Source organism: Melanerpes formicivorus, unplaced genomic scaffold, assembly GCF_026170545.1.
Source record: "Melanerpes formicivorus ecotype bairdi unplaced genomic scaffold, bMelFor1.0.p_v2 SCAF_111, whole genome shotgun sequence".
Classification (NCBI taxonomy): domain Eukaryota; kingdom Metazoa; phylum Chordata; class Aves; order Piciformes; family Picidae; genus Melanerpes; species Melanerpes formicivorus.
Window position 1 is genome coordinate 1,545,818 of NW_027142463.1, and position 24,483 is coordinate 1,570,300.

The window sequence follows — 24,483 nt, forward strand, 5'->3', positions numbered from 1 at the left end:
GCAAGAAGGTCTCCCCTGAGCCTCCTCTTCTCCAAAGGTGCCCCAGGTGCACAACTGGCTCAGAGGCTCTCTCCATTCCTGCAGAAGGCTAAGAGCAATCTTTATTTACTGACTCTTGTAAGGAACAGTTCTAGAGCTACTTCTCCTCTCCCCCCACTCCTGCAGGCAGGAGAGGAGTGGCTGCTGCTGGGAGCTGCAGTGAGCCACCCCAGGAAAAGCCAAGGCAGGGTGGGGTTGGGGCAATACAGAAGCCAGGGAGAACCCTGGAGACAGAGCAGGGCCCAAGGGAATTGTCTACCCAAAGGCCAGAGAGGTTGAGCTAGGACTGAGCACAGGGCAGGGCCCAGCTCCAGCTGCAGCCAGGAGGAGCTGGCAGGCAGCCCAGGGACAGGGCCCTGGCCCCAGCACCTGGCTCAAGGGAGCAGAGTGAGGTGTGGGGTAGCTGAGGAGAACAACTCTGCTTTAGGTGCAGAAGATGAGATGGGGAAAGGCAAAAGGGCTCCTGAGGAGCAGGCCCAGGCTGGGCAAGGCTAGAAGAGAGTTTGGACAGGCAGAGAGGAGAGGGAGAGGCACTGCTCAGCATCAGGCTGGGGCAGCACAAAGGCCCAGAGGGAGCAGCTGGAGCAAGGGCAGCAGCTCAGGAGCTGAGGCCACCTCCAGCCTTCAGCCCTTCAGCCTTCTTCCTGTAGCTGTCCAGGATCTCTCTGAGGGGGGAGAGGAGGTCCTCAGCCTCGAGCTCCTCGTAGGCTCTGTCGCTCTGGGCGCTCTGCTCGTTGAGGTATTTCTGGGGGAGGCAGAGGCAGGTGAGCAGAGCAGTCCTGCTCCCCTCTGGAGGCTCTGCCAGGAGCAGAGGCAGGCAGCCCCCAGCCCCAGCAGCTGGCCAGGGAAGCTCTCCAGAGGAGCCTCCACGCAGCTCACCTGCAGGAGTGCTGTGTGAGTAGCAACTGCATCGAGGAGGTGCTCCAGCTTGTCCCCAGTCCTCCTGCTCTCCTCTGTTCTGCTCTGCAGCAGAACTTGGTACCTGCAGAGGCAGCCAGAGGGCCCCATCAGGCTCTGGCCTTGCCAGGGGCTGTGCTGAGGGCAGGAACAGGGACCAGGGCAGACTTGCCCCCCAGCACCTAGCTCAGGACTGTGTCTGCTAGGTGGGGAGCAAGGGAGGCCCTCCGAGAGCTGGGACTGGCTTTCCAGGCTGCAGAGTGCAGGCTCAGATGTTAGGACACAAACTCCTTTCCTTGCTCTGGGTATGAAGCCCCCCTGGAAAGCAGAGCTTCTGGTGGGGCACAGCCAGCTTGTGGCTGAAGGCTCAGTGTGGAGCAGAAACACCTGCCAGTCAGTGGGGACAGGGAGGTCTGAGGAACCCTGGTCCTGCCCCCCAGCACACAGGGGTGGCAGTGGGGTCTGGAGGGGGCCCCTGGTCCTCCCCCCCAGCACACAGGAGTGACAGTGGGGTCTGGAGGGGGCCCCTGGTCCTCCCCCCCAGCACACAGGGGTGGCAGTGGGGTCTGGAGTGGGCCCCTGGTCCTGCCCCCCAGCACACAGGGGTGACAGTGGGGTCTGGAGGGGGCCCCTGGTCCTCCCCCCCAGCACACAGGGGTGGCAGTGGGGTCTGGAGGGGGCCCCTGGTCCTGCCCCCCAGCACACAGGGGTGACAGTGGGGTCTGGAGGGGGCCCCTGGTCCTGCCCCCCAGCACACAGGGCCCAGCTGAGCTGCCCAGCCAGCTTGGGCCCAGCCCTTACTGCCGCTGGAGGTCCTGCAGCTCCTTGGTGGCTTCGTCCAGCCCCTGGTTGACACCACTCTCCAGCAGCCTCTTGTGCTTCTCCAGCAGTTCCAGCTCCTCTGCCCACTTCTGCTCCTCCTCCTCTGCCTCCTGCAGAGGGAAAAGCCCAAGCCTGCATCAGCCAGCAGCTGTCCTTGCAAGGGTGCAGGGGGGGCAGCACAGCAAGGAGGAGAGGATTCAAGCAGAGGACAGGGAGAGGCCAAGCCCAGGAGACTAAGGACTCCCCCAGGCAGCTCCCAGGTGCAGCTCTGCCCCTAGTGTGGCTGCAGGGGCCTGGCTAACCAGGGGGCTGGCTAACCAGGGGCTACTCTTGCTAGCCAGCACCATGAATAGACCAGACCAGGTTGGAAGAGACCTTTGAGGTCATCAAGCTCAACCTCTCACCCAGCACCATCTGATCAACTCAACCATGGCACCAAGCACCCCAGCAAGTCTCCTCCTGAACACCTCCAGGGATGGGGACTCCACCACCTCCCTGGGCAGCCCATTCCAGTGGGCAATCACTCTCTCTGTGTAGAACTTCTTCCTAACCTCCAGCCTAAACCTCCCCTGGCACAGCTTGAGACTGTGTCCTCTTGTTCTGCTGCTGGGGGCCTGGGAGAAGAGCCCAACCCCCACCTGGCTCCAACCTCCCTGCAGGGAGTTGCAGAGAGCAAGAAGGTCTCCCCTGAGCCTCCTCTTCTCCAGGCTAAGCAACCCCAGCTCCCTCAGCCTCTCCTCCCAGGGCTGTGCTCCAGACCCCTCCCCAGCTTTCTTGCCCTTCTCTGGACACCTTCCAGCAGCTCAACCTCTTTCCTAAGCTGAGGAGCCCAGAGCTGGACACAGGACTCAAGGTGTGGCCTGAGCAGTGCTGAGCACAGGGCAGAAGGACTTCCCTGCTCCTGCTGGCCACACTCTTCCTGCTGCAGGCCAGGATGCCCTTGGCCTTCTTGGCCCCCTGGGCACACTGCTGGCTCATGTTCAGCCTACTCTGCTGGCAGCAGGGCTCTGGCTGGGGAAGGGGCACAAAACCATGGAAGCATTTGGTGTGGAAAGGACCTTGGAGAGCATTCAGTCCAACCATGACCTGCCCCTGCCAGGGCTGGGGCTGCCCCATGGCCCTCAGCAGCACTCCTCTGCCTCTTAGTACTTCAGCCAACTCCCTGGGCAGCCTGGGCCAGGCCTGGAGAAGTCTTTCAGTGTGGAAGCTTCCTCTGAGGTCCAACCTAAGCCTCCCCTGGGGCAGCTTGAGGCCATTTCCTCTCCTATGCCTTGGTTCCTTGGGAGCAGAGACCATCAGCCAGGAGGTTCTACCTTCATCTTCTGCTGGTAAAGCTCATCCAGCTTCTCAGCTTCTTCCTTCAGCCCTTTCACATTGTTGTTCTTTTCCACCACCATGGCATTCAGCTGGAACAACAGCAGAGCAGGGTCACCCACAGCCCAGCATGGAGGGGTGGGGAGGGACCCCTGGAGCTGCCCCAGCCCAGCCCTGCTCCAGCAGGGCCCCCCCAGCACCCTGCCCAGCAGCACAGTGCCCAGGGGGGGTTGGAAGCTCTCCACACCAGCAGACTCCACAACCTCTCTGGGCAGCCTGCTCCAGGCCTCCAGCAGCCTCCCCCCAAACCACTTTCTCCTCCTGCTCAGCTGCCACCTCCTGCCTGCCAGGCTCTGCCCCTTGCCCCTTGGCCTGGCCCTGGGCACCACTCAGCAGAGCCTGGCCCCAGCCTCTTGCCCCCCACAGCTCCTTCAGCTCTTGCTGAGCATTGCTCAGCTCCCCTCTGGGGCTGCTCTGCTGCAGGCTCTCAGCCCCAGGGCTCTCAGCCTTTGCTGCTCCCAGGGCTGCTCCAGGCCCCTCAGCAGCTCTGCAGCCTCCCCTGGGCTCTCTCCAGCAGTTCCCTGTCCCTGTGAGCCTGGGGAGCTCAGCTCTGACCCCAGCAGGGCAGAGCAGAGGGCAGGAGGCACAAAGGTCTCCTACTCTCACTCCCCTCCTTAGGTTCCACCACCTGCTCACAGCTTCCCTTCCCTCTCCCACTGCCCCAAGCCTCACCACACCCAGCCCGCTCCCAGGGCCTGCAGCCCCACCCAGGAGCCAGAGCAGCCAGCAGGGAGCCTCCTGGTGCCCCAGCCCTGGCCGTGCCCAGCCCCCAGACCTGTTCCAGAGCCTCCTCCAGAGCCATCTTGCGCTGCGCGGTGTCCCGGATGGCCTCCTCCGTCTGGTTCATGATGTCCATCAGGGGCCCCTGGGACGGTCAGGAGGGCAGCCTGAGCTCAGCCCTGCTCTGCAGCCCCTGCCCCCCGGGGCAGAGCAGCCCCCAGCCCCAGCCCTGCTCACCTTGATCTCCCTGCAGCGGCTGAGGAAGGCGGCGCCCTCCTCGGGGCTGAACTGCAGCCTCAGGTCGTAGCCCTTGGAGTGCTCGGCGCTGGCAGGGATCAGCTTCAGCTTCCTGGCCAGCTTGTGGTAGTCTGCCAGCTGCAGCTCCAGCTGCCCAGCCAGGGCAGGGGCAGAGACAGCACACAGAGGGCTTGGACAGAGGCAGCTGCTCTCTGCCAGCCTGACCCCACAGCACCCAGGGAGCTTTGGCATCCCACCCCTTCAGGACCGCATCCTCCCCTTCTGCTCGAGAGGGCCTCACACCCTCCTCCCACAGCCTGCACAGAGGCCCTGGGCACAGAGGCCCCCTGGGCACAGAGAGACTGAAGCCAAGAGCTGGCTCTGCCCTGGCACAGTTTGAGACTGTGTCCTCTTGTTCTGCTGCTTGCCTGCCTAGGAGAAGAGCCCAACCCCCTCCTGGCTCCAACCTCCCTGCAGGGAGTTGCAGAGAGCAAGGTCTCCCCTGAGCCTCCTCAGTCTCACAGTATCACCAAGGTTGGAGGAGACCTCGAGGACCCTCGAGTCCAACCTGTCACCACAGACCTCTTCTCCAGGCTGAGCAACCCCAGCCCCAGAGCTCCACCAGAGGACATCTGTGTGGTGCTGACAGCAGGGCAGAGCAGAGCCCCCCATGTCATCCCAGGGGGAGTCTGTTCACTACAGCCCCTGCAGACAGCTGGTCCTGGCTGCCCCTCCCTGGGGGTGGTCAAGGCCAGGCTGGGCCGGTGGGAGGTGTCACAGGGCAGGGCAGGGCTGGGCAGGGCAGGGCAGGGCAGGGCTGGGCAGGGCAGGGCTGGGCAGGGCAGGGCTGGGCAGGGCTGGGCAGGGCTGGGCAGGGCTGGGCAGGGCTGGGCAGGGCAGGGCTGGGCAGGGCAGGGCTGGGCTCTCAGGTGCAGCCCACGCGTTCTGCCCCCCCGGGCGCCGGCGGCAGCGGTGGGGCCGGCACTTACCGCCTCCTTGCTGCGGGCATACTTCATCTCCTCATTCCACAGCTGCTGCTCCTCGGCCTCCAGCTCCTTGCTGAGCTTGCTGATGGTCTGCTGCAGCTCGTTCTTCTCCCGGTGGATCCTCTCGATGTCGGCCACGGAGTAGCGCTGGCTGTCCAGGACGTGCTGCAGCCGCGCGTTCTCCTGCCGCACCGCCTCCGCCTCCAGCTCTGCGGGCACAGAGGGGCTGGGGGCGCAGCCTGGGCCCGGCCCTGGGCTGCCAGGAGCTGAGCACAGCTGCACTGACAGCCTCAGGGACTTGCTGGGGTCGGGGAGGGCCTCCAGGAGCGCTGCCGGTAACCTGACCCCGGGCCGCTTGAGCCCCTCCAGGCATGGGGACTCCAGCAGCGCCCTGGGCAGCCTGGGCCAGTCCCTGACTGCCCTTGCAGCAAAGAAACTGTCCCTCATGCCCAGCCTCACCCTCCCCTGGCACAGCTGCAGGCCCTTTCCTTTCCTTCTATCACCACATACCAAGGAGCAGAGCCCAACCCCCCCGGCTGCAGCCTCCTCCCAGGGAGCTGCAGGGAGCAGTGAGGTCTCCCTCAGCCTCCTCTGCTCCAGGCTGAGCACATCCAGGTCCCTCAGCTGCTCCTCCCCAGCCCTGCTCTGCAGACCCTGCCCCAGCCCTGCTGTCCTCCTCTGGCCCTCTCCAGCCTGCTCCACTCAAGTCCCCTCCTGTCTGCCCTCCCCTGCTGCTGGCCAAGGCCTCCTCACCTGCTGCCTCCACCTCCTCGCTCATGCCCGCCAGCTTCTGCTCCAGGAGGGCCATGTGGGACTCCATGTTGGCCAGGTAGGCCTGGAACTTCTGCACATCCTGCTCCAGGGAGGCCTTCAGCTTCCTCAGGGCCACTCTGCGGTCCTGCCGGGGGGGGCAGAGCGACCGCTGCTGGCAGCCAGCCCCAGCAGCCCCCCCGGGCACCGGGCAGCAGCAGCCCCAGCAGCCCCCACGGGCACCGGGCAGCCATGCCCAGCCGCCTCCCATGGGCACCGGGCAGCCAGCCCCCCCCGGGCACCGGGCAGCCAGCCCCAGCCAATCCCCACGGGCACCGGGCAGCCAGCCCCCCCCGGGCACCAGGCAGCCAGCCCCAGCAGCCCCCCCGGGCACCGGGCAGCAGCAGCCCCCACGGGCACCAGGCAGCAGCAGCCCCCCCGGGCACCGGGCAGCAGCAGCCCCCCCGGGCACCGGGCAGCCAGCCCCAGCAGCCCCCACCGGCACCGGGCAGCAGCAGCCCCCCCGGGCACCAGGCAGCCAGCCCCAGCAGCCCCCATGGGCACCGGGCAGCCATGCCCCCCCGGGCACCGGGCAGCCAGCCCCAGCAGCCCCCCCGGGCACCGGGCAGCAGCAGCCCCCCCGGGCACCGGGCAGCCAGCCCCAGCCAATCCCCACGGGCACTGGGCAGCCAGCCCCAGCAGCCTCCACGGGCACCGGGCAGCCATGCCCAGCCGCCTCCCATGGGCACCGGGCAGCAGCCCCCCTGGGCACCAGGCAGGCATCCCCAGTCGGCCCCCTGGGCACCGGGCAGCCAGCCCCAGCAGCCCCCCCGGGCACCGGGCAGCCAGCCCCAGCAGCCCCCCCGGGCACCGGGCAGCCAGCCCCAGCAGCCCCCCCGGGCACCGGGCAGCCATGCCCAGCCGCCTCCCATGGGCACCGGGCAGCAGCCCCCCTGGGCACCAGGCAGGCATCCCCAGTCGGCCCCCTGGGCACCGGGCAGCCAGCCCCAGCAGCCCCCCCGGGCACCGGGCAGCCAGCCCCAGCAGCCTCCACGGGCACCGGGCAGCCATGCCCAGCCGCCTCCCATGGGCACCGGGCAGCAGCCCCCCTGGGCACCAGGCAGGCATCCCCAGTCGGCCCCCTGGGCACCGGGCAGCCAGCCCCAGCAGCCCCCCCGGGCACCGGGCAGCCAGCCCCAGCAGCCTCCACGGGCACCGGGCAGCCATGCCCAGCCGCCTCCCATGGGCACCGGGCAGCAGCCCCCCTGGGCACCAGGCAGGCATCCCCAGTCGGCCCCCTGGGCACCGGGCAGCCAGCCCCGGGCAGCCCCCCACTGGCACTGGGCAGCAGCCATGGTGGAGGCCAGGCCCTCAGCAGCTGCTGGGCCCTGGGGCAGCTGAGTGGAGCAGAGCCCCAGGACCATCAGAGCAGGAGAGGCTGGAAGCAGGGCTGGTGCCATCAGCCTGGCACGGAGGGAGCTCTTCCTGCAGGGCACCCAGCGTGGCACAGCGAGGGCAGCAGCAGCACCTCTGCAGGTGGGCAGCTGCACAGCCCCCAGCCCCTTTCAGACTGGTCCCCCAGCCCCTCCAGCACCCCTCAGATGGCACTGCTCCGAGGGCCACCTCTGCTGCCCCCAGCTGCAAGCAGAGAGCAGAGCAGGGAGCCCGCAGGAGCTCCACAGCTTTTGGCTCAGGACAAGCAGTGCCCCAAGGCTTCTCTGACTCAGTGCCAGCGGGATGCCCACACCAGCTCTGTGCAGGGGGCTCCTCAGCAAGGCCCTGCGCTGCAGGGGCAGTGCCCAGGCTCTGGGGGGCTGGGGGCAAGGCCAGAGGGGTGAGGCAGGCCCCGGGACTCACCGGCTCGCTCTCCTTCTCCTTCTCCAGCCTGGCGATCTCCTCATTCAGCCTCCTGTTCTCAGCCAGCAGCTCCTCTGTCCTGGACTCATCCACCTTGAATAGCTCCTCTGGCAAGGGAGAGGAGGCATCACCATCATCCCTGCTCTGGCAAGCACCATCCCCTGGACAGCCATCCCCAACAGCAGCACCCCTGGAGCAGCAGGAGCAAGCCCACCAAACCACCCCCAGAGCAGGCTCCTGCCACAGCTCCTGGGGGCTGAGCTCCCTGGCTCAGAGCTGCAGCCCCTGCTTAGGCTTCCTGGGGTCAGGCAGGAACCACCTGCAGAGGTGGAACTTCACCTGCAGAGCTCTGCAGTGCTCCTTGCAAAGCCACCCAACACGAGAGGCTGGCACTAGCCCGTGGCCAGCTCCCCCCCAGGCCCCACCAGCAAGGCTGCACCCAAGGAGGCTTCAGCTGAGGGACCTCAGGCCCCCAAGCCCAGCTGACTGCCCCCAGCCAAAGCCCTCCTCTGAGGGACAACTCACTCAGCTTGGCCTCCAGCTCTGCATCCTGCTCCTCAAAGGTGTCTGCCCCCTTCATGAAGAGCTCGTAGCACTTCACAGTGTAGTCCATGAAGAGCTGAGAACAAGGCCAGAAGGTCTGCCAGTGCCTGCCAGGGCTCTGCAGGAGCTGGAGAGGCCAGCCCTGCCCACACCCAGGACAGCCCCAGCAGCTTGAGCCAACTGCTGCAGAAATCAACTCCAACTCCTCCCTCAGAAGTTGTCAGCAACTGGAGCCAGGCATTGAGAGCAGACTTCAAGGACCCCCCTGTCCTGGCCCTGGGCACCGCTGGGCAGAGCCTGGCCCCAGCTTCCTGCCCCCCACAGCTCCTGCAGCTCTTGCTGAGCATTGCTCAGCTCCCCTCTGGGGCTGCTCCTCTGCAGGCTCTCAGCCCTGGCTGCTCCCAGAGCTGCTCCAGGCCCTCCCCCAGGACTCTCTCCAGCAGGTCCCTGTCTCCCTGGCACTGGGGAGCTCAGCTGAGCAGCCCTGGCCACCCCTGGCAGTCCCTGCTACCTTGTTGTGGGTGATGCCATCCTCTGTCTCTTCTCCCCAGCCCTGGCCCTCATCGAGGGCTGCTGCGTTCTCCCTCATGGCAGAGAAGAGCTGCAAGGACAGGTGGGGAGGGTGAGCAGCAAGACCCCTCCCCTCCCACTCCCACCTTCAGCAGGAGCACCCTTGGCTAACTGCTGCTGAAGAGTCCAGCCTGAGAGCCCTGTGTGAGCTGGCAGAGGGCACGAGATCAGCACAGACTGGGCAGGGCTGGAGGGGACCCTAAAGATCCTCCAAGCCTCTGGGCAGGGGACACCTCCCCCTGGACCAGGCTGCTCAGGGACCCAGCCGGCCTGGCCTTGGAAGGGAGCTTCCACAGCTTCCCTGGGCAACCCCTCCCAGTGCCTCAGCAGCCTCCCAGGGAAGAGCCCCCCTGAGCTGCCCCACTTGGATGCCTCTCAGCTGTCCTCTGCCCTTCCTCAGGTGACGTGCTGCAGAGCTCGAGGCTCCCCAGCACAGAGCTCAGCAGGCACCCAGCAGGGACAGCTGCACTTGTCCTGCAACCAGGCAACTGGGCTGGAAGTCACCCTGGAGGTCATGGAGCCCAACCCTTAACCCAGCACTGCCAGGGCACCACCAGCCCAGGGCCCTCAGCACCACAGCTCCAGGGCTTATCCTGCCACCCCTCCAGGCATGGGGACTGCACCGCTGCCCCGGGCAGGCTGGGCCAGGCCTGGACAACCCTCTGGGGGCAGAAACCTTTCTGTAAGCACCAGAGCCGACCACTGAGGAGGCACTTCAGGGCTGGGCCTTGGAAGTGGCCCCCTGCCCCCAGCCTGCAGTGGCTACCCTGGCTTGGAGCAGCCCTACCTTGACACAGTCGATCAGCCAGACCAGGGCTGCCACGATCTGGGGCCAGGTGTGGGGAGCTCCCACCGTGTACATGGAGCTCTTGGAGAGGGCAAAGGGATACCTGCAGGCAAAGGGAGGGCACTCAGCTGCTGCAGTGGGGAACCAGCCCAGCAGCTGCCCACAGGGCACCAAGGCACGAAGGGAGCACAGACTCAGTTGCTCATCCTGCTCCTGGAAGGGAGAGGAGCCAAGCCCTGGCTGCATGGATGGAGTCCCTTGGGAGTGCCACAGCTTCTCAGGGTGGGAGGGACCCCCCAAAGCCCAGCACCCAGCTGCTCCCAGGACTACCCAGCTCTGAACCACCCTGCTGAGAGGCTGGAGCCTCACTGCTGTGAGACCAGGCTGAAGGAGTCTGGGTTAGCCTGGAGAATGCCCCAGGAGATCTTCTGGTGGCCCTTCAGGGCTTCAAGCGGGGAGCAGGAAGCTGGGGGCAGACTTTTAACCCAGGGCCTGGGGTGCCAGGCCAAGGGGGGGATGGTTTGGACTCTCAGAGGGAGATTGAGAGTGGAGAGAAGGGAGAAATGTTTGCCCCTGGGGGTGGGGAGAGCCTGGCCCAGGCTGCCCAGAGAGCTGGGAGCTGCCCCATGGCTGGCAGCACTGCAGGGCAGGCTGGCTGGGGGGCTCTGAGCAGCCTGCTGGGGCTGGGGCTGTCCCTGCTGGCTGCAGGGGGTTGGGCTGGATGAGCTTGGAAGGTCTCTTCCCAGCCAAGCCATGCCATGGTTCCACCAGTGATAACACAGCAGAGAGAAGCAGCTCCAAGCCAACAGCCTCTGAGGCCCAGGGCCTGTTTCTAGCCCAGATGACAGCCTGCCTCTCCCCCTGCCCCATGGCTGGCAGCACTGCAGGGCAGGCTGGCTGGGGGGCTCTGAGCAGCCTGCCCTGGCTGGGGGGCTCTGAGCAGCCTGCCCTGGCTGGGGGGCTCTGAGCAGCCTGCCCTGGCTGGGGGGCTCTGAGCAGCCTGCCCTGGCTGGGGCTGACCCTGCAGGGGGTAGGGCTGGACTGGGATGGCCTCAGAAGGTCTCTTCCCACCCAACCCTTTCTGTGGCAGCTGCTGCTAAACACCGACAGCTCCAAACCAGTGCCCCTGAGCCCCCCCCAGCTGAGCTGCCCTGCACAGCTCCCGGCCCCCCAGCCCGTGCCCCCAGCCCCCCGGGCAGGGCCTCACCCCAGCTCTTTGAAGAGCCTGGGGATCTCCTCCTCGAACTTGGAGCCCGGCAGCTCGTAGCTGGGGCAGAGGAAGCCGTAGATGAAGGTGAAGATCTTGAGGAAGTCCTTGACTGAGGGAGACTGCAGGGACTTGATGGAGACGCTGTGGCCGTAGCCGTTCTCGGAGAGGAACTGGCGAGGGGCGAGGCGCGGGGCTGAGCGGCGCGGGCAGGGGCAGGGGGCAGGGGGCAGGGGGCAGGGGGCAGGGGGCAGGGGGCAGGGGGCAGGGGGCAGGGGGCAGGGGGCAGGGGGCAGGGGGCAGGGGGCAGGGGGCAGGGGGCAGGGGGCAGGGGCAGGGGGCAGGGGGCAGGGGGCAGGGGGCAGGGGGCAGGGGGCAGGGGGCAGGGGCAGGGGCAGGGGCAGGGCCGGGGGCTGCCGCCCAGCCGCGCCTCGGGCAGTGCCCGCCGTGCCCGCGGGGGGCAGGCTGGGCGCCGGGACGCACCTCGGAGAGCCGCTTGATGCACTGCTGGATGAAGGCCTTGTCGTGGAGCGGCCTGGGGTCCTTCATCTTCTCCGTCCCGAAGATGCCGAACTGGCTGCTGCGGGAGCCCCCTGCCCCGCTGGCCCTGGGCGAGGAGCAGCACCCCTGGGGCACAGGCTGCAGCCCCCCCCCAGCCCCCTGCCCCGCTGGCCCTGGGCGAGGAGCAGCACCCCTGGGGCACAGGCTGCGGCCCCCCCCCCAGCCCCAGCCCCCTGCCCCCTGCCCCACTGGTCCTGGGCGGGGAGCGGCACCCCTGGGGCACAGGCTGCAGGCCCCCTGCCCCAGTCCCTTCCCCAGCCCCTCAGCAAAATGGAGCCCCAGAGAGCAGGGGGAGGTGCAGGGCTGGGGCTTGCTGGAGGGTTTGGGTCTCAGGGAGCAGGGGAGGTGCAGGGCTGGGGCTGGCTGGGGCTTGCTGGAGGGTTTGGGTCTCAGGGAGCAGGGGGAGCTGCAGGGCTGGGGCTTGCTGGGGCTTGCTGGAGGGTTTGGGTCTCAGGGAGCAGGGGAGGTGCAGGGCTGGGGCTGGCTGGGGCTTGCTGGAGGGTTTGGGTCTCAGGGAGCAGGGGAGCTGCAGGGCTGGGGCTTGCTGGAGGGTTTGGGTCTCAGGGAGCAGGGGAGCTGCAGGGCTGGGGCTTGCTGGAGGGTTTGGGTCTCAGGGAGGAGCAGGTGCAGGGCTGGGGCTTGCTGGAGGGTTTGGGTCTCTGGGAGCAGGGGAGGTGCAGGGCTGGGGCTTGCTGGAGGGTTTGGGTCTCTGGGAGCAGGGGAGGTGCAGGGCTGGGGCTTGCTGGAGGGTTTGGGTCTCTGGGAGCAGGGGAGGTGCAGGGCTGGGGCTGGCTGGAGGGTTTGGGTCTCAGGGAGGAGCAGGTGCAGGGCTGGGGCTTGCTAGAGGGTTTGGGTCTCAGGGAGCAGGGGGAGGTGCAGGGCTGGGGCTGGCTGGAGGGTTTGGGTCTCAGGGAGGGGGAGGCCAGGGCAGAGCAGGGCCCAGGCCTGGCTCTGCCTTAGGCAAGGTGCTGCAGAGCTCCCAGGCCCCGGTGCTCCCCCTGCCCAGAGGAAGACCAACTCCCACAGCAGCTCCCAAGCCAGCAGGGCTGGGAGGAAGGCCCACAGCTGCAGACACAGCGCTCCCTGCCCCAGCTCAGCCCCATACCTGTGCCCAACAGAGCTGACTCTCTTCTCCAGAGTGCTGGGGGTGGGCTTGCTCATGCTCAGCTTCCCAGACATGGCTCTGTCCTTCCTGAGGGGCAAAGAGAAGGCTTCAGGGCACTGCTGGAGGTGTGTCATAAGGAGACCAAGGGGGGAAGGGGAGCTCCTGGCAGCCCTGGAGAGCACTTTGTGTGCAAACCACCTCTGCTGCACGGGTCCCTGCAGCCCCACCCGAGCCCACCCCGGGACAGCTGTTCAGAAGGGGCTGCCGAGCCCATTCCCAGCAGGAGGAGCAGCACCACTTACATCTGGGGGGTCTGGAGACCCAGCTTGTTGCTGTCCTGCACCCGCAGGGCCGTGACCGACTGCCGGCCGCAGCTGCCGGCCAGGGTGGAGCTCCTCCTCATGGCGCCCAGCAGCCCGGAGCAGCGGCGGGGGACGGCGCAGGCAGCTCCCACGGGGGCGAGGGGAGCAGCAGCAGGAGCAGCAGGACCCTGCTGGGGACCAGCCCGCGGGAGAGCTTCCGGAATCCTCAGGTCCTCCCTAAAGGAAAGCGGCCACGGGCAGAAGGGCAGCAGCGCCGCCAGGCACAGCCTCCCGCATCAGCCCTGCGCTGAGCACGGGGCCAGCCTCGGCCTCCTCCGCGCCCGCTCCAGCCGCCCAACGTCCGGCAGGCGGCCGCGGGAGGCACCGAGCCCCCAGCCCCCCCGAGCCCCCAGCGCCCCCCGAGCCCCCAGCCCCCCCGAGCCCCCAGCGCCCCCGAGCCGGGCGGGGAGAGAGCAGCGCCCCGAGCCCCGCCCCGAGCCGGGCGGGGGCACAGCGAGGACCCCCCAGACCCCCCCCGAGCCGCCCGGGCGGGGGGGGGGGGCAGAGCAGCGCCCCGAGCCGCCCGCGCGGGGCTGAGGGGGGGGGGGGGGGGGGGGGGGGGGGGGGGTGTTGGGGCTCGTCTCTCCCTCACCTCCCGGACGCCGCTCGCGGCCGCTGTTCTGTGCCCGTTACGGGCGCTGCTGTCTCGCTCAGTTTCAAACCGCCCGCCACACGTCACACTGCGCGACGTGGGTGATGTCATAAACCAGCGCGGAGCGACACGGGCGCCGGGCGGTGTCGTCACTTCCGCTCGCCCCCCAGCCAACCCCCCCCAGCCCACCGGAAGTGGGTGGCCGTGGCGTCCGGTGGCAAGATGGCGGCGCCCAGAAGCGAGGGAGCGACGCGGGTATGCGGGCGAGGCGCTGCCGCGCTGAGCCCCTAGGCTCGCAGCGAGGGATGGGGGCGGGGGGCAGCCCCGCGCCGGCTGCAGCCCCGCGCAGCTCTGGCTGTGGCGCCCCCTCCTTTTCCTCGGCGCGGCGAGGCTTGCGCCCGGCGGCGAGCCGCGCTTCCTGCTGCGGTCGGGGTGAGGCAGGAGCGCTCTGCTTTGGGCAGAGAGCCGCTGGGCCCCGCGGCTCTGTGTTTCAGCCGGGGCCGTCGCTAACGGAGCCGCCTCAGCCTAACCCCATCGATTACCGGCGCTTCTTTAGGTCTGAGGCAGCACAGCCTCACAGCATCACCAAGGCTGGAAGGGACCTCGAGGATCAGCGAGTCCAACCTGCACCACAGACCTCATGACCAGAGCATGGCACCAAGTGTCACATCCAATCCCCTCCTGAACACCTCCAGGCATGGGGACTCCACCACCTCCCTGGGCAGCACATCCCAGTGGCCAACAACTCTCTCTGGGAAGAACTTTCTCCTCACCCTGAGTCTAAACCTCCCCTGGCACAGCTTGAGACTGTGTCCTCTTGTTCTGGGGCTGGGTGCCTGGGAGCAGAGCCCAGCCCCCAGCTGGCTGCAGCCTCCCTGCAGGAAGCTGCCCCTGCTGCCCAGAGGGTGGGCTAGGGGAGCTCTGAAGCCAAAGCATTCTGTGCTGCATCCCCAGGGGGAAGCTCTGCTTGGGTTTCCCACTGGGCTGGCAAGCTGCCTGCCCCCCCCTTCCCCCCGGGGGCCTGGGGGGCACTGCTCTGGGGGTGGGGGCTGTTGGGTTGCTGTTCCCTCAGAGGCAGCCCTGGGTAGAGATTCCTGGCACAGGGAGTCCTAGGCTCAGCCTGCAGGCAGGGCCCCTCCAGGGGGGGATGCAGGGTGCCCTTCCCTGCAGAGGTGTCTGCTGGCTGAGGCCAGGCAGGAGAGGTTTGTCTCTAATCCAATAGAGCAAAGCAGCTGCCTTGTGGGGCTGAGGGTGGGGAAGGCTTTGGTGTGATTACATCAGGGGGATGATGGATGAGAGCAATTTGTGTTCCTGATGAGAAGAGCACCCCACAGAGGAGCCTGTGATGGATTGGGTCCTGCCCTGCCTGCCTCCCTCCAGGCTCAGTGGTGAGCTGGCAGCCAGCCAGGTGGAGACAAGCAAAGCAGGGCAGGAGCTGCCTGCCTGCTGCTCCTGGCCACTGGGCATGTGCAGCTGAAGCTCAGGAGGGTGCCCAGGAGAAGTTCTTGCACCAGGATTCCCTTCTCTGCTGCTGCTCCCCATCATTTTTCAGCAGCCCTGGCTCACTGGAGAGGTCCCAGAGGACTGGAAGCTGCCAGTGTGGTGCCCATCCACAAGCAGGGCAGGTTGGATGAGCCAGGGAATGCCAGGCCTGCCAGCCTGAGCTCAGTGCCAGGCAAGATCATGGCACAGTCATCCTGAGTGCAATCACACAGCACTCACAGCATGGCCAAGGGCTCAGGCCCAGCCAGCAGGGATCCAGGCAGGGCAGCTCCTGCCTGACCAACCTGAGCTCCTTCCATGCCCAGGTGATGCCTGGGGGCTGTGGGGCAGGCTGGGGATGGAGTCTGCCTGGACCTCAGCAAGGCCTTTGCCACCATCCCCCACAGCAAGCTCCTGGCCAAGCTGTCAGCCCCTGGCTGGGACAGCAGCTCTCTGAGCTGGGTTAGGAACTGGCTGCAGGCTGAGCCCAGAGAGTGGTGGTGAATGGTGCCACAGCCAGCTGGCAGCCAGGCACCAGTGGTGTGCCCCAGGGAGCAGTGCTGGGCCCCAGCCTGCTCAATATCTTCATTGATGATCTGGAGGAGGGGATGGAGTCCATCAGCAGGAAATGTGCAGCTGACAGCAAGCTGGGGGCTCTTCCAGCCTGCTCTGCTCTGCTCTGCTCTGCTCTGCTCTGCTCTGCTCTATTCTATTCTGTGGAGGGGGTTTGCCAGCAGAGCCTTCAGCCTGGGTGGAAGCCTCCTGGCTGCTTCCTGCGGTGGCACAGAAGGGGTTTGCAAATCAGTCAGTGGGGAGATCTCATCTGGGGGACCTGAGTGGCCAGGGGGCTGAGGGAGACCTGCTGGCACTCTACAGCTACCCAGAAGGAGGCTGGAGCCAGGTGGGACTTGGTGTCCTCTCCCAAGGGACAGGACAGGAGGAAGGAAATGGCCTCAAGCTGCCCCAGAGGAGGTTCGGGTTGGACATGAGGAGAAACTTGTTCCCTGAGAGGGTTCTGCAGGCCTGGCCCAGGCTGAATCCCCACCCCTGGAGGTGTTCCCCAGAGGCAGAGCTGTGGTGCTGAGGGCCATGGGGCAGCCCCAGCCTGGGCAGAGAATGGTTGGAGTGAGCTTAGGTTGGGTCTATGTAGCCTGGACTGTAGGATCATCAGTGGCATGCAGCCTCACATCTCTAGGCAGAGCTCAGCAGGTCCCCTGGCCTCATGCCTCCCTTCCTGTTCTCCTCCTTGCCTGAGGAGATCCAGCCCCAAACCAACGACATCCACCCTAGACCCAACAAGATCCAGCCCCAAACCAACGAGATCCACCCTAGACCCAACAAGATCCAGCCCCAAACCAACAAGATCCACCCTGGACCCAACAAGGTCCAGCCCCAAACCAATGAGATCCATCCCCAAACCTACAGGATCCACCCCCAAACCAATGAGATCCATCCCCAAAGCAACGAGATCCACCCCCAAACCAGCAGGATCCCTCCCCAAAGCAGCAGGATCCCTCCCCGAAGCAGCAGGACCCAGCCCCAGTCAGCAGCAGTGGTTGGAGCACGCAGCAGCAGCCTGAGGACAGGAGCTGCACCTGTGGCAGTGCAGCCTGAGACACGGGGCCCGAGCAGAGCCCTGGCAAGAGACAGCCACAAGGGAGAGCTGGGGGGCAGGGGGGGCTGTGTAAAGAGCAAGCTCCAGTAGCAGCCTCTGCAGCTGCTGGCTTGTGGTCACCATGGGGCTGCAGCCCAGCAGTGACCTTCCCACAGAGCACATCTGGGTGCTGCAGGGTCAGAAGGGGGCACCTGGGATGGGTCAGAAACTGCTTAAGGGGTGGGGAGTTGTGCCAGCAAAGTTGGGCAGGGACTGGCTGGAAAGCAGCCCTGAGGAGAGAGCCTTGGGGGTGCTGGGGGAGGAGAAGCTCACCAGGAGCTCTCAGTGTGCACTTGCAGCCCAGAAAGCCAAGCAGAGCCTGGGCTGCAGCAGGAGAAGTGTGGCCAGCAGGGCAAGGGAGGTGATTCTCCCCCTCTGCTCAGCTCTGGGGAGACCCCACCTGGAGTCCTGCCTCCAGTTCTGCAGCCCCTATGGCAAGAGGGATCTGGAGGTGCTGGAAGGTGTCCAGAGCAGGGCCAGGAGGATGAGCAGAGGGCTGGAGCTGCTCTGCTGTGAGGACAGACTGAAGGAGTTGGGGCTGTTCAGTCTGCAGAAGAGAAGGCTCCCAGGTGACCTCATTGTGGCCTTCCAGGATCTGAAGGGGGCTACAGGAAGGCTGGGGAGGGACTGCTCAGGATCTCAGGCAGTGATAGGACCAGGGGGAATGGAATGAAGCTGGAGGTGGGGAGATTGAGGCTGGAGGGGAGGAGGAAGTTCTTGCCCATGAGAGTGGTGAAGCCCTGGAATGGGTTGTGCAGGGAGGTGGTTGGGGCCCTGTCCCTGGAGGTGTTTAAGCCCAGGCTGGCTGAGGCTGTGGCCAGGCTGATCTAGTGTGGGGTGTCCCTGCCCATGGCAGGGGGGTTGGAGCTGGATGATCCTTGTGGTCCCTTCCAGCCCTGACTGATTCTATGACACTATGAAAGTGCCCTGCTGGCCAAGGAGGCCAAAGGTGTTCTGGGGGGCATGGAGGAGAGTGGCCAGCAGGGCAAGGGAGGCTCTCCTGCCCCTCTGTCTGCCCTGCTGAGGCCACAGCTGCAGTGCTGGGGCCAGCTCTGGGCTCCCCAGTCCCAGAGGGACAGAGAGCTGCTGGAGAGAGCCCAGGGGAGGCTGCAGAGCTGCTGAGGGGCCTGGAGCAGCTCTGGCAGCAGCAAAGGCTGAGAGCCCTGGGGCTGAGAGCCTGCAGCAGAGCAGCCCCAGAGGGGAGCTGAGCAATGCTCAGCAAGAGCTGAAGGAGCTGTGGGGGGCAAGAGGCTGGGGCCAGGCTCTGCTGAGTGGTGCCCAGGGCCAGGCCAAGGGGCAAGGGGCAGAGCCTGGCAGGCAGGAGGTGGCAGCTGAGCAGGAGGAGAAAGTGGTTTGGGGGGAGGCTGCTGAGAGGTTGTTGATCTCTGAGCTCTTTTCCAGCCTTATTGCTTCTGTGATGTTTTGCCTGCCCACACTTTCAGAGTCTATTTCCCTTAGCAATGTGAAGAGTGGAACTCTGCAGCTGGAACCCTTCCCTTCAGAGAGAGCAGAGAAGTGCTCCCAGGCAGGGCTCTAGGCCTGTGTGAAAAGCTGTGGTGAGCCTGCAGCTCACTGGAGGTGCCTCTGATCTGCTTGCCAGTTATTCTTTCACCTGTGTGATGTCTCAGCTCCACTTTCACCTTGAACCAGTTTGGGCTCTGCTCCCCCTTTGTGGGCTCAGGCAGTCCATCATCTGCTGAGTTCAGGCAGGCCATCATCTGCTGAGTGATCAGCAGCAGGGACTTGAAAGAGCAGATAAGGAACAGAGGATTTCCACTCCCCCTCCTCTCTTCCTCTGCCCATGGCTGCAGATGAAGGCCCTGCCTGCACACTTGTCAGCATCAATTGAGTCTGCCTTCATTGTGTTCCACTCTCCCACAGCAGAGTCAGCACTGCCATGCCAGCCAGACATCAGCAACTGCTGAATCACAGAGCACAGAGCAGCCAGGCTGGAAGAGACCTCAGAGAGCAGCCAGTCCAACCCAAGCCTAACGAATCAACTAACCCCTGGCACCAAGTGCCCCACCCAGGCTCTCCTTACACACCTCCCTGGGCAGCACATCCCCAGGGCCAATCTCTCTTGCTGGGAAGAACTTTCTCCTCACCTCCAGCCTCAACCTCCCCTGGCACAGCTTGAGACTGTGTCCTCTTGTTCTGCTGCTGGAGGCATGGGAGAAGAGCCCAACCCCCACCTGGCTCCAACCTCCCTGCAGGGAGTTGCAGAGAGCAAGAAGGTCTCCCCTGAGCCTCCTCTTCTCCAGGCTAAGCAACCCCAGCTCCCTCAGCCTCTCCTCCCAGGGCTGTGCTCCAGACCCCTCCCCAGCTTTCTTGCCCTTCTCTGGACACCTTCCAGCAGCTCAACCTCTTTCCTAAGCTGAGGAGCCCAGAGCTGGACACAGGACTCAAGGTGTGGCCTGAGCAGTGCTGAGCACAGGGCAGAAGGACTTCCCTGCTCCTGCTGGCCACACTCTTCCTGCTGCAGGCCAGGATGCCCTTGGCCTTCTTGGCCCCCTGGGCACACTGCTGCCTCATGTTCAGCCTACTCTCAACCACTCCCCCCAGGTGCCTCTCTGCCTGGCTGCTCTCAGCCACTCTGCCCCCAGCCTGTAGCACTGCCTGGGGTTGCTGTGGCCAATGTGCAGCCCCTGGCACTTGGATGTGTTCAATCTCCTGCCCTTGGCCTCTGCCCATCTGTGCAGCCTGGCAAGGTCCCTCTGCAGAGCTCTCCTGCCCTCTAACAGCTCAACTCCTGCCCCCAGCTTGCTGTCAGCTGCACATTTCCTGCTGATGGACTCCATCCCTTCCTCCAGATCATCAAGGAAGATATTGAGCAGGCTGGGGCCCAGCACTGCTCCCTGGGGCACACCACTGGTGCCTGGCTGCCAGCTGGCTGTGGCACCATTCACCACCACTCTCTGGGCTCAGCCTCCAGCCAGTTCCTCACCCTGCTCAGAGAGCTGCTGGCCTGGAGGATCCTGGAGCACTCCAGGGGTCTCTGCAGGCCCTGGCTGGGGCAGCCCTGGGCTGAGCTGTGGGGCTGCAGCGAGCTCCGGCGCTGGGGAAGGTTTTGTTCTTCCTTCTCCTCTGTTTAATTTCCACACAAAGTCCTGATGAAGACATGTCCTGGGGTGAGCTGATCTCATTGCAAATGATGACTTCAAGCCTTCTCAGGCTCATTTCCAGGCTGGGGAGCCGTGAGCAGGCTCCCAGTCAGACAGGCATTAGCGGCGCTCGCAATTAGCCCCGCGAAGAGCGGCGCTCATTAAGCGGCACAGGAGATGAGCTCAGGGAAATAAATTGGCTGCTGCCAGCCAGGGCTGCAGATCCATCTCCATTGCTGCCAGCCTGGGCCTTCATCACAGCTAATCAATAGCTCTGGTTACTCCAAGCATTTATGTCTAATCAGGCTTCATGTTCAGGGATCAAAGCTCCTCTCTTGTTTGCTTCTCTCACTGCTCTGCTGCTCCGCTCCCTCCCCCGGCGCGCAGCTGCCGAGGGCCTCACGTGGCTTTCCCACCCCACCACACCAAGCAGCCTCCAGGCTCTGCAGGGGAGGACCCTGTGATGTCCCCAGAGCCCCAGCAGAGCCCCAGCACTTTGTCAGAGGGAGTTTCCATGAGGGAGGCTAACCCAGGCCAAGGGGGAATGGTTTGGAGCTGAGGCAGAGCAGGGTTAGAGGCCAACTGCAAGGTCCTGCAGCAGGGTCAGGCCAGCCCCAGGCACAGCTCCAGGCTGGGGGCAGAGAGGGTTGGGAGCAGCCCTGAAGGAAGAGGCTTGGGGGTGCTGGGTGCTGAGCAGCTCCCCAGGAGCCAGCAGTGCCTCCTGCAGCCCTCAGGCAGCTGTGTGCTGGCTGCAGCCAGAGCAGGGTGGGCAGAGGGCAGCAGAGGGGATCCTGCCCCTGGGCTCTGCTCTGCCCAGACCTCACCTCCAGTCCTGCCTCCAGCTCTGCTGTCCCCAGCAGGAGAAGGACACAGAGCTGCTGGGGAGAGGCCAGAGGAGGCCACAGAGATGCTGCCAGGGCTGGAGCAGCTCTGCTGGGAGGCCAGGCTGAGGGAGCTGGGGCTGTGCAGCCTGCAGAGGAGAAGGCTCCAGGGGCACCTCAGAGCTGCTGCCAGCACCTGAAGGGATCCTGCAGGAAGGCTGCAGAGGAACTGCTCCTGAGGGGGTCTGGAGCCAGGCCCAGGGGGAAGGGTTTGGAGCTGAGGCAGAGCAGGGTCAGAGTGGAGCTGAGGAAGAAGTTCTCCAGTGTGAGGCTGCTGAGGCTCTGGCCCAGGCTGCCCAGGGAGGCTGTGGCTGCCTCCTTGCTGGGGGTGCTGCAGGCCAGGCTGGATGAGGCCCTGAGCAGCAGTGTGGCTGAGAGGTGTCCCTGGGCCTGGCAGGAGGTTGGAGCAGCTGAGCTCTGAGCTCCCTCCCAGCCTGAGCCATTCTCTGGTGTCAGCCACAGACCTTCACCCATCAGAGTTGTGGAACGCAGAGACTGGAACCAGGCCTGACAGAAAGCACCACTGGCTTCCCAGAGCCCTTCTGGGGATGGAAGACACTTCAGGGAAGTTGCAATAAGAGGAGAAACCTCTCTGGGGGGAGGCTGCTGGAGGCCTGGAGCAGGCTGCCCAGAGAGGCTGTGGAGGCTCTGGAGAGCTTCCAACCCCCCCTGGGCACTGTGCTGCTGGGCAGGGTGCTGGGGGGGCACTGCTGGAGCAGGGCTGGGCTGGGGCAGCTCCAGAGCTCCCTTCCAGCCTCACCACTCAGGAATCCTCTGGAGTGTGCCAGGGTGCTGTGGGGCAGCACACACAGAGCGCCCCCCGGCCCTCGGTGCGGGTCAGAAGCTGCCTCTGGGGATGATGCTCCTGGGGAGCCCCCTTCCTCCCACAGCCCTGGGGGCGCAGGGCACCCCTGCAGCAGGTGCCAGCTGCTGGGCAGCGGCCGCCGGCTCTGCTCTGCCGGCAGCGCTGTGCCTGGAGCTGTCCTGCTGCCTCCAGCAGGGGGCGGAAGCGGGCAGCGAATGGCTGCGCAGGGACCGCGGGGGCTGCTCCCAGAGCCTGCTGCGGGCTCCCTGCCCCTGGGCTTTCGGGATGGTTCTCCAGGTGCCCCGGCTCCCTGCCAGCCTCTCGGTCCTGCCCAGGGCTTGCTCATCCCTCTCAGCACCCTTTGTGGGAAAGAGGCCTTCCGGGGATGGGTTGGCTCGAAAGGGACCCCCAGAGGCACCCAGCTCCAGCCTCCTGCGGGGCAGGGACACCTCCCCCTGCACCAGGCTGCTGAAGGCTCCATCCAGCCTGGCCTTGGGCTCCTCTTCAGCTCTCTTCTCTGGGCTTCTGCTTTGCGTGTCCGAGAAGGGCAGGGCAGGCCTGAAACAGTCAGGTTGTGGCTGCATGTCACAGAACCATGGATGGCTCAGGCTGGGAGGGAGCTCAGAGCTCAGCTGCTCCACGCTCCCCACCCTGCCCAGGGACACCTCTCAGCCACAGCCTGCTGCTCAGGGCCTCATCCAGCCTGGCCCTCAGCACCCCCAGCAAGGAGGCATCCTTGGGTCCTGTGCCCAGCTCTGGGCTCCTCAGCTTAGGAAAGAGGTTGAGCTGCTGGAAGGTGTCCAGAGAAGGGCAAGAAAGCTGGGGAGGGGTCTGGAGCACAGCCCTGTGAGGAGAGGCTGAGGGAGCTGGGGTTGCTTAGCCTGCAGAAGAGGAGGCTCAGGGGAGACCTTCTTGCTCTCTGCAACTCCCTGCAGGGAGGTTGGAGCCAGGTGGGGGTTGGGCTCTTCTCCCAGGCACCCAGCAGCAGAACAAGAGGACACAGTCTCAAGCTGTGCCAGGGGAGGTTGAGGCTGGAGGTGAGGAGAAAGTTCTTGCCAGCAAGAGAGATTGGCCCTTGGGATGTGCTGCCCAGGGAGGTGGTGGAGTCCCCATCCCTGGAGGTGTTTAGGCAGAGCCTGGCTGAGGCCCCTGGTGCCATGGTTGAGTTGATCAGATGGTGCTGGGGGGAGGTTGGACTGGATGAGCTCTGAGGGCTGTTCCAACCTGGTTAATTCTATTCTATTCTATTCTATTCTATTCTATTCTATTCTATTCTATTCTATTCCATTCCATTCCATTCCATTCCATTCCATTCCATTCCATTCCATTCCATTCCATTCCATCCCATCCCAGGGCTCTCACCTGTCCTGGGGCTGCCACTGCTCTCTGCTGCCTCGTCTGCCCCAGGGGCAGCAGCACACAGCCAGCACTCAGCCCTGCTCCTGCTGAGTCCCTCCTGCCATCAAGCACTTCCTGGCCCTTGGCACCTGGCTTCCTGCCAGCCCATCACCCAGGTGTCTGTGTTGGCTGTCAGGAAGAAGTTGTTGCCCATGAGGGTGGTGAGAGCCTGGCACAGGCTGCCCAGGGGGGTGGTGGAAGCCTCCTGCCTGGAGGTGTTTGCAGCCAGGCTGGAGGTGGCTGTGAGCAACCTGCTGTGGTGTGAGGTGTCCCTGCCCATGGCAGGGGGGTTGGAGCTGGCTGAGCCTTGAGCTCCCTTCCAGCCCTGACAGCTCTGTGATGATGCTATGAGGAGGAACTTCTTCCCTGGGAGGGTCCCAGAGCCCTGGAGCAGGCTGCCCAGAGGGGCTGTGGAGTCTCCTGCTCTGGAGATGCCTCTGTGTGGCCTGCCCTAGGTGACCCTGCTCTGGCAGAGAGGATCCCCAGGGGGTCCCTCCCCAGCCTCTCCCTTCTGTCCTTCCCTGCCCTCTGCTGCCAGAGCAGCCTGGTTCCCTGGCTGCCTGCCTGCTGCTCCTCCTGGCAGGCTCTGCTGGGGGCCTCTGTGCCCTGGGAGCCCTCTCAGCCTGCCCCCAGGGCCCTGGCTCTGAGCTCCCTGCCTGCAGGAGGAGACAAAGGAGGAGCAGGGTTTGACCTGGGCCTGGTGGCAGCAGCTGCTGGTGGAATGTGAGGGATGAGCTGTGCAGATGAGAGCTGAGCTGTCCTTCCTGCCCAACATCCTTCATCCTCTGAGGCTGATTCATCATCTTCCTCCTTTGGTTTCATTTTCTCCTGACTGCCTGGACCCAAGGGGGAAGAGGAAGAACATCTCTCACAGTGGCCTGCCCTGATTAATTCCACCTCTGGCAGCATCAGCCAGGGCTCCCCAGGAGCCCTCCTCCTGCCTGGCTGCCCTGGGAGCAGAGCCACGCTGCCCAGGACTGAGCCAAGCAGGCAGGAGCTGTGTGAGAGCTGCTGGCCCTGGTGGGACCACCCCATGGCACTGAGAGCACCCCATGGCACTGAGACCATCCCATGGCACTGGGAGCATCCCATGGCACTGAGAGCACCCCATGGCACTGGGAGCACCCCATGGCACTGGGAGCACCCCATGGCACTGAGACCACCCCATGGCACTGAGAGCATCCCATGGCACTGAGAGCACCCCATGGCACTGGGAGCACCCCATGGCACTGAGAGCATCCCATGGCACTGAGAGCATCCCATGGCTCTGAGAGCATCCCATGGCACTGAGAGCACCCCATGGCTCTGAGAGCATCCCATGGCACTGGGAGCATCCCATGGCACTGAGAGCATCCCATGGCACTGAGAGCACCCCATGGCACTGAGAGCACCCCATGGCACTGAGAGCACCCCATGGCACTGAGAGCATCCCATGGCACTGAGAGCACCCCATGGCACTGAGAGCATCCCATGGCACTGGGAGCATCCCATGGCTCTGAGAGCATCCCATGGCACTGGGAGCACCCCATGGCACTGAGAGCATCCCATGGCACTGGGAGCACCCCATGGCACTGAGAGCACCCCCATGGCACTGGGAGCACCCCATGGCACTGAGAGCACCCCATGGCACTGGGAGCACCCCATGGCACTGGGAGCATCCCATGGCACTGAGAGCATCCCATGGCACTGAGACCATCCCATGGCACTGAGAGCACCCCATGGCACAGCTTCAGAGACTGCAGGGGGCTGGCAG

General features: G+C 65.3%; 1 protein-coding gene across 1 annotated transcript; it reads right to left on the reverse strand.

Moving 5' to 3' along the window:
* Positions 1-82: 82 nt before the first annotated feature.
* Positions 83-13,490, reverse strand: NDC80 (NDC80 kinetochore complex component). Its single transcript, XM_068166895.1, has 17 exons — positions 13,410-13,490; positions 12,758-12,994; positions 12,456-12,542; positions 11,273-11,396; positions 10,790-10,962; positions 9,583-9,685; positions 8,737-8,826; positions 8,208-8,301; positions 7,683-7,789; positions 5,829-5,973; positions 5,079-5,284; positions 4,090-4,239; positions 3,908-3,997; positions 3,072-3,164; positions 1,738-1,868; positions 919-1,021; positions 83-784 (listed from the first exon to the last, which is right to left on the reverse strand). Exons 2-17 carry the CDS (start codon positions 12,856-12,858, stop codon positions 638-640), a joined length of 1,944 nt encoding a protein of 647 aa, XP_068022996.1. The 5' UTR covers positions 12,859-12,994; positions 13,410-13,490; the 3' UTR covers positions 83-637.
* Positions 13,491-24,483: the final 10,993 nt, after the last annotated feature.

What these genes read in the sequence shown, in the direction of transcription:
- NDC80 (XM_068166895.1), bottom strand. Translation starts at nt 12,858, where the DNA reads ATGAGGAGGAGCTCCACCCTGGCCGGCAGCTGCGGCCGGCAGTCGGTC. An exon ending in ATGGCATCACCCACAACAAG is followed by an intron (nt 8,302 to 8,736) that starts GTAGCAGGGACT and finishes CCTTGTTCTCAG; the next exon opens with CTCTTCATGGACTACACTGT. An exon ending in CTCACACAGCACTCCTGCAG is followed by an intron (nt 785 to 918) that starts GTGAGCTGCGTG and finishes TGCCTCCCCCAG; the next exon opens with AAATACCTCAACGAGCAGAG.